An 8191-nucleotide genomic window follows, 5' to 3' on the forward strand; every position below is an offset into this window, starting at 1 on the left:
GCTCACTAATAAACTACATTTTACTAATTTAGCTCAACTGGCGGAGGCAGTGAAGCGGGGAGCATGCTCGCTGGGATCTGCCCAACCCGATTCCCAGGTCATGGTAATCAACGCCGTCAAGGATGTGGCCTCGGCACTTGGCGATTTAATTAACTGCACTAAGTTGGCCTCTGGCAAGTCCATCAACGATCCCTCCATGCAGGATCTTAAGGAGAGCGCCAGGGTAAGCTGCACCTGTCCCATTCAATTCCCCCTGTCTTTCTCTTACTCTCTTTCTCTTGATCTTACGTAGTTTTTTAAACTCTTCCTAATAAGCTTTCGTTGTTGTGGCTTTTAGTAGTTGCAGTGTAATTCCCTTAACTGATTGTAAACTATTTGAAACATGTAGCTTTAAATAATGCAGTTAAGCGAATTATACTGCTCTAGTTTCTTATCCTCACTCACAAAATTGTAACTGACTTAAAGTGGTTATGGTTTGTGATCCTAAACTGTATCAATTGGTATATCATCAATTTGTAAATGGGACCAAAGACTATAAGGAAAATTGAACTGAACTATTGGAATACTTAACGGACGGATTCTTAAGAATGTAATTCATCTTTATTTTCATAATCATTTTTTCTTTTCCACGCAAAATATGTAAAGCGCATACATAAATGTTGTTTGTGGCATATTGAAAATTCAACATGAATAAACATCAAATGGCTTTGGCACTCATCTACTCATACACTTAAAAAAAAGGGCGAATCCCAATACCCGCTCATAAATGTATCTGTGTTTATTTGGAATAACTCAAAGAGACCCCCTGCTGCTGTCTGATTTTTTGAATGCAAACGATTTAAAAAGGCGTCTCTCTTGCATCCTGCTCCCTTCAAAGCTTCTGCTCTGTGTTGTCGTTTCTTTAATGTTATTAATGTTATCAATGTTTAACCGAACGCACCCATGAAAAGCCCACTACTTGCATTAATTCCCTGGCGGCATCGGCATCAAACAAACGATTTCTCGCCCGGCTACTCAACCACCCCTTTTGTCCAGCTCTAACACCGTGGTCATGCCAGTACCATCCCTTCCGGCTCTGCTGCTGCTTGCTGCGCTCTCCCAACCACCGAGGCACCCCAACCACCCACCTATCCGAACACCCACCCTCTTCCAAACGCCCACCAACCCACCTACTTCCTACCACCCACCACTTCCAACGTTTGTAAAAAGAAAACCAAATGGGAAAATCCATAAATTGATGTATTTTTTCGTTTTGCTAATTCTTTGTGCCTTCGACGTATCTGCTCTTCTTTTTTTCCCACAACACACAAACCGAAAAAAAAAAAACAAAAAAAATACACTCATGAACTGTACAAAAATGCAAATCGAATTCAAACCGCTCCACGCTCCTCCTTCTCTTCATGCGCTGCGCTCGCTGTGGAAAACAATCTGCTATCAAATCGATATCAAACCAAAATCTCCATTCATCCGCATATACATATGTATGTACAAATCGAAAAATAAAACGAAATCGAACAAAAATAACGCCGAGCAGACGCTTCAAGATGTTTGCCAAACAGCTGCCCACACTGGCCATTCAAAAACTAACCCACAATCTCAAATGCGAAGTGGCAGCCACATCCTCCTCGGCAGCAGCAGCATCGACATCATGGCCAACTGAAATTCTGGGACAAAATTCTACTTGCATTACTCCATTGCACAATGAAACATAATTTTCGCCACTCGAGAAATTGAATTCAATCTGATTGTAAGAGAACTTTTAAGTGCTGGGCAGAGCAATGAGAATTGAAGTCCTCTTAAGCAGCAAACAATTTGTAATTTGAAAAACGCTTACCTGGCGCCTAGAAGTTCCCATTTATCTCTTTTGAATGTTACCAAGTCATTTTTGAAACTAATTCTTATTACTTATGCGTATAATAAAAACCAATGAAATATTATTTTTCTACATTTTAGTTTTATATTGATTTATAAGAGTGCCAAAGCCAATTAGAATGTTGTAGTAGTAGTAGAATATCAAATGTAGTGGTAGAGTAGTTTGTAATCGTAGTCATCCTCCTATTGATAAGCAAATCTTTTCAAACCACTTCCTTACTGACCAAACATTAATCACAAACATCTCTGCTCTGCTCCCAAACAACTTATTTACATTCGCAAACGAATAGGTAATGGTGCTGAATGTGTCCTCACTGCTAAAGACTGTGAAGGCTGTCGAGGATGAGCACACTCGCGGTACTCGTGCAATGGAGGCCACCGTGGAAGCCATCTCACAGGAGATTCGGGTAAGTTTATAAAACTATTTGTGAGGAACTTATTTTAACGCCTTAATTTGCATTCTTTCAGGCCATGCACACTCCACCACCAGTTGGCAACACCCAGGTGGGACCTGAGGATCTGATCCGAGTGACCATGAATGTGACGGCTGCCACTGCCAAGGCTGTTGCTGCCGGAACCTCCAATTTGCAAACTGATATCGTATCTGCAGCCAATCTGGGACGCCGTGCCATTTCTGAAATGCTAATCGTCTGCCGCTCCGTGGCCTGGAACTGTGCCGAAACGGAGGAGCTGAGAACACGCACTCTGGAGGCGGGAACTGCTGTCGGGGAATCGTACCGCGACCTGCTCAGTGGTATCCTGCACAATTGCAGTGCCGACGATCGTATGCATTTGTCGCGTCGCGTTGCCAAGTGCGTCACCGATCTGGTGGCCATGGCCAGGCTGCTCAAGGGCTCCGATTGGATCGATCCCGAGGATCCCACGGTCATTGCGGAGAACGAGCTGTTGGGCGCTGCTGCCTCCATCGATGCTGCCGCCAAGAAATTGGCTTCACTGCGTCCTCGTCGTCAGGCCGATGTCAAGGTGGGTTTTTGCTTTTTTTTTTTACATATTTAAACCTAATTTAAATGGTGAATGATAACTAACTATAGTGATATAACTGAAAACTCATCCTAATTTATAAGCGGTGCTTGAATTACCCCTTACTAGCCCTTCAAAACGAACTAATTGATGGTTCCAGTGAGATATGTTTGATATTCTTGGTTGTTTCATTCAAAAGTTCACCCAGGAATCAAACATATTATTACTGTGGCCCTCGCCAATCTACTAAAACACTCAGCTCAAGTTCTTGACTAAACCCCATTGGTGATTGTTCCGTTCATATTTGCCCTAAGTCAGCATATAATAATATTTCATCTTTGATTTCTCTGCCACACAGATTGAACTTGACGAAAACATGAAGTTTGACGAAATGATCTTGGAGGCCGCCAAGGGAATAATGGGAGCATCTGCTGCCTTGGTGCGTGCTGCAAACGCTGCTCAGCGTGAGCTCATCGACACGGGCAAGGTGGCTCGACGTCCGCTAACGAGCTCCGACGATGGCCAGTGGTCGGAGGGCCTCATTTCGGCCGCACGACTTGTGGCCGCCGCTACTCACAGCCTGGTGGAGGCAGCCCAGAACCTGGTGCGCGGAGTGGGCACCGAAGTGATGCTGATTTCTACAGCCAAGCAGGTTGCCGCTTCCACGGCCCAGCTGCTGATTGCCTGCAAGGTGAAGTCGAATCCGAACTCTGAGGCTGGTCGTCGTCTTCAGGCCGCTGGCAATGCAGTGATCAAGTCCACAGACAACCTGGTGCACTCTGCCCAACAGGGCCTGGAAGTAGAGGAGGAGCGCTCGCTTACGATCAACACCTCGATGGTAAACGGCATGACGCAGGAAATCAACGCTCGGTCCGCCGTGCTGCGCAAGGAAAAGGAACTGGAGGAGGCCCGACAGCTTCTGAAGAATGTACGCCACGCGCAGCGCTACGCGAAGAACGCTCAGGGATTCACCACAGACGAAAGTGACACCGAGTACGCCTATAGAAGCCAGAACAATGTATGAAACACGTATACCTTTTTTCCACATTGTTATATTTTGTATTAGTCTTTGAAAGCACGAGCAAATGAAATTGGCATTGAGATAGATGGCTAAATTGAAGCACCATTTTGTTTCAAGTAGTCTAATTCTAATTTGGTGTGGGTGGCCAATCTAACACGTAACCATTCTAACCGGCAGTATTTCTTTTCTCTCTTCTAACCTCTAACCATAACAGACTTTGGGTCGCAGCGGTTACTACGGTTCCAGCGAGATGCCCAGTTCGCCAAGCTACTTGTCCGGTGGCCAGCAGCAGAAGCATCACTACAACTATGCCAGTCCGCAGCCGCAGCACTTCCATCACCCAGGAGCGGTGTCTCCACCGCCGTCCAACTACCCACCGATGGACGATCCCAACGGAGACTTCCCACCACCACCGCCACCACTGTCTACGACCATTTCTAACATGCAAACCGCCACATCGGGTCACAGTTTCCGCCCTAATCCCAAGCTAACAGCCAATGCCGTGCCCAGGCCCTATCCAGGTAGTCCTGGCGGCAGCAATGGCCTAATCTCTGCACCCACCACCTCAGGCACACCCACTAACACAAACTACCAGCAAAGTTATGAGTCGTCCAGCATTAAATCGCTAAACTCGTCTCCACCGGCGGTGCCAAAGAAGCCCACTGTAAACCGGAATCTGGCGGCGTGTGTGCAGGATCTGCATGACAAGACGTTTGGTCAGGGCGGCGTAGTACAGCTTACGGGAGGAAATGGCTATCCAGGTCAAAACTACGAGGGATACACGTCCAGGTGGGATTGAACCCTTTTCCTAGTTGATTGATTTTGCTAATTCTCTTGGTAAATTGCAGATATGAGACGCGTAACTTCGACAAGTCAGCCAACAATACCACCAGCAGCAGCAGTGAACTTGGAGCGGTCAAGCCATTGGAGTCAAGTTTCTCGCAGATGACCCTTAACACCGATGGCGGCAAGATCAGCATTGTTGACCAAGGCTCGGAGCGACTCACCTCGATGACCCAGCGAGTGATGGAGCGCAAGTCCTTCACCACAACAACGGAATCGCGATCGGAGACCAAGACGGAAAAGCACAGTTTTCGATTGGACTGAGCGCTCCAATTGAAGCAAATCTAGTTGCTTAAGTAAATGTTCTAGCTTGGTGATGAGCATGTTGATGATTGCCAAAAGTGCTTTTAACATTTACACACCCATAAACATACTAATAGAAATAATTTAATATTAATTGTAATTAGCCACTAGCGAAAATACATCTATATGCCTCTACCCATACCATATAATCAGCCTAATATTAACAACCTAATATTGCTAATCAAGTTTCTATGTTTTCGTAAATCTGTGTTCTACGTGTTTATTTGCCATTTAATTGCCAATATATATTGATACGAGATGTGCGAAACCAATTCAGGCAAACTTCTTTAAATTCAACGAAATTACAATTAACCTCTAATAAGCGTAACACAAACAAATTTGGTTCTTCACTTTGTTGTTATTTCGATGCAATTTATTACTGTGCACTAAACATGATATATTATTTTCTAACGTAAGAAGCCTCTGGTTTTTCACCAATACGTAGAGCAGTCAATCTATGTTCTATAGTTGTGAATTTTATTCGATGTAATCAATACTTTTATTTCTCTTTGTATATACGTACGTGTGCGAGTCGTGTATGCAGTTGCATATTTAAATTGTGTATTTTTTGTAAATTAATAAAAAACAATATTTTAACATAATGGTTACAAAGTTTTACTTCTTTTATTAAGGCACATATAAACATTGATAAAACATACAGATTTTATAAATCTTCAAAAATAAATGCAACATTAAGTCTGTCTGGTAGTAGAGTTGGTCCACGTCATTGCCACATAAATGCATTGTACTTTACTTGTACTCCTGGTTGAGCTGGCGACCAATCAGCCAGCGTCTGATCTCCGAGGTTCCCGCACCAATCTCGTAAAGCTTAGCATCACGCAGGATGCGACCAGTGGGATTCTCGTTAATGTAGCCATTGCCACCGAGGATCTGAATGGCATCGAGAGCCACCTTGGTGGCCTTCTCGGCGGTGTAGAGAATAACGCCAGCGCAATCTTTAGGACTGCGAATGCCGGCGTCACAGGCTCCGGCCACCGTGTACAAATAGCTCCTGCACGCACTCAGTGTGGTGTACATATCAGCCATCTTTCCTTGCAGAAGCTGAAACTCTCCAATTAACTGATTCATCTGCTTACGCTGGTGGGCATAGTCGAAAGCCACGTCGCAGGCGGCCTGCATCAAACCCACGGGTCCGGCGGCCAGCACTAGTCGTTCAAAGTCCAATCCCGACATAAGCACATATACGCCTTTGTTCTCCTGGCCCAGAATGTTCTTGGCCGGCACCTTCAGATCCTGAAAGACCAGTTCACAGGTGCTGCTGCCTCGCATGCCCAGCTTGTCCAGCTTTTGGGCCACACTGAAGCCTTCCCAGGCGGTCTCGACTATAAAAGCGGTAATGCCATGCTTGTCCGGAACCCCACTGCCTCCTGTCTTAGCATAGACTATCAAAGTATCCGCATCAGATCCATTTGTGATCCAGAACTTAGATCCGTTCAGGACATAGTAGTCTCCTTTGCGCTCGGCACGCAGCTTCATGGATACTACATCGGATCCAGCACCCGGTTCGGACATGGCCAGTCCTCCAACGTGCTCGCCGCTGCACAGCTTGGGAAGATACTTCTCCTTCTGCTCGAGGGTGGCGTTCTTGGTCAACTGATTGATGCACAAATTGGAGTGGGCTCCGTAGGATAAGGCCACGCCTCCAGCAGCACTGGGAAGTAAGGTTTATCGTTATATATCGTAATATATATGCACCTCGTTAAGCTTTATATCTTACCGGGAGAATTCCTCCATGATGATGCAGTGGTCTAAATAGCTGCCCCCAGTGCCACCAAAATCGGGCTCCGCAGTGATGCCCAGAAAGCCAAGATCACCCAGTTTCTTCCAGAAAGAACGCATGTCCCTAGAAAATAATATTTAATAAAAAGTAATTGGGATATTTATTCTGCATTATCGTACTTGAAATTATCCAGTTTGTCGATTTCCTTGGCCAAAGGCGCCAGTTCCTTCTGGAAGAAATTGAATGCAACTTCCCGCAACTTTTGGCGGTCCTCATCCAGACCAAACATCGCATCGTTGACGGGATAATGTGCGAGGGTGCGGGTCCAGGACAAAGGACGATCGCCACGTTGAAGCAAGGATCTGCATGACTGGGCCACAAATCTGAGAGCCATGTTGATTCTATACTATTATCTAATTGCGATCAGCTGTCGCCACTCGCTACAGTGAAATCAACGAGTAGCGCTCAAACAAGTGGGCGGGCATGTTGTCAAACCAGCGAGTCGGAATCAGGAACTAAACACAAAACAGAACTAAATCACAAAATTAAATTAAAAAAATAATAAATAATTAAATTAATAACATATATAAAAAATCCTAAAATCAATATATAAAAGCAAAAAGCTAAGCAAATAGGTGGAACCATTTAAACAATAGAAAAGATCAAACAACTTTTAGTGTTCTAAGCACTAACCAACACTATTTGGCGCAATATTTAAATGGCTAATTCAAAAGTGCCCGCCATTCCACTATTAGCACTTTAATTGATTTTTTAAGCGAAAATATTGGTTGGTAACGTTAGTTAAATATGCATTATGTATTCTTAGTTATTTAAAATAATATAAGACAGTTCATTTGATTTCAAATTCATAATGCCCGCCACTCTATAGTAAACCTTGCCCTTCTGCGCATGACTCACCAATCGCCCTTAGAAGCCTCCAACTGTGACTACCAAAAGTTCGCTTCCCTCCAGAAGAATAGCTGCTCGACCATCAAAGGACCTGCCGAAGCGAGCATTAGGGACACTGGGCCACCAGTGCGCATGATTCACAAACGGAAGAAGGACGGGTCACCGCTGCCGATGCCGGCAACAATAGCAAATACCACAACAAGGGCAGTGCAGGCGCAGGGATAAACATAAACAGAGCCACCAGTCTGCCAGGAGCTTCGGTCTAAATGGAATTAAAGAGGCGGCGGCGACCGAGCCCAAAATCGTCAGTGCCGCAGTCGGTGTCCATCGCCGGACATATCGGATTCCGTACCGGATGCGGAAGAGTGTTGCCCAGTGGAAGGCTAAAAGGATAATTAATTGATGGTACCCAGAAGCAAACGGGGCAAAACAAAAGAAACAAGACAGTGGCAACTGTGCAGTGGTGTTTTGGCTCTCGATGGGCAGGTGTAACCCAAATAATTGAACAATTCGGCAGGCAA

The 8191-nt window shown here is 45.1% G+C and overlaps 2 protein-coding genes across 5 annotated transcripts in view; one reads left to right on the forward strand and one right to left on the reverse strand.

Annotated features, from left to right (window-relative positions):
* LOC122618228 (talin-2) overlaps positions 1–5622 on the forward strand; it is a 27916-nt gene extending 22294 nt beyond the window's left edge. For 2 of the 4 annotated variants that reach the window (XM_043794494.1, XM_043794497.1), the window contains 6 exons: positions 33–223; positions 2163–2279; positions 2341–2856; positions 3212–3871; positions 4089–4663; positions 4723–5622. In XM_043794494.1, coding sequence (XP_043650429.1) covers positions 33–223; positions 2163–2279; positions 2341–2856; positions 3212–3871; positions 4089–4663; positions 4723–4981 — 2318 coding nt within the window. In that variant the 3' untranslated portion in view covers positions 4982–5622. Of the gene's footprint in view, positions 1–32; positions 224–1534; positions 1938–2162; positions 2280–2340; positions 2857–3211; positions 3872–4088; positions 4664–4722 lie in introns of those variants that run through there. The other 2 variants (XM_043794495.1, XM_043794498.1) reach the window with 2 other exon arrangements.
* On the reverse strand, positions 5620–7196 carry LOC122618229 (isovaleryl-CoA dehydrogenase, mitochondrial). Its single transcript, XM_043794499.1, has 3 exons — positions 6941–7196; positions 6759–6884; positions 5620–6692 (listed from the first exon to the last, which is right to left on the reverse strand). The coding sequence occupies exons 1-3, from the start codon at positions 7153–7155 to the stop codon at positions 5771–5773; spliced, it is 1263 nt and encodes a 420-aa protein (XP_043650434.1). The 5' UTR covers positions 7156–7196; the 3' UTR covers positions 5620–5770.
* Between the last annotated feature and the right edge of the window lie 995 nt (positions 7197–8191).

Source organism: Drosophila teissieri, chromosome 3L (genome assembly GCF_016746235.2).
Source record: "Drosophila teissieri strain GT53w chromosome 3L, Prin_Dtei_1.1, whole genome shotgun sequence".
In the NCBI taxonomy this organism is placed as follows: domain Eukaryota; kingdom Metazoa; phylum Arthropoda; class Insecta; order Diptera; family Drosophilidae; genus Drosophila; species Drosophila teissieri.

Excerpts from the sequence above, each read along its gene's own strand:
- LOC122618229 (XM_043794499.1), bottom strand. The coding sequence starts at position 7,155 with ATGGCTCTCAGATTTGTGGCCCAGTCATGCAGATCCTTGCTTCAACGT. Across the intron at positions 6,885-6,940 it reads GACAAACTGGATAATTTCAA|GGACATGCGTTCTTTCTGGA; the intron begins GTACGATAATGC and ends ATTATTTTCTAG. Across the intron at positions 6,693-6,758 it reads ATCATGGAGGAATTCTCCCG|TGCTGCTGGAGGCGTGGCCT; the intron begins GTAAGATATAAA and ends CTTACTTCCCAG.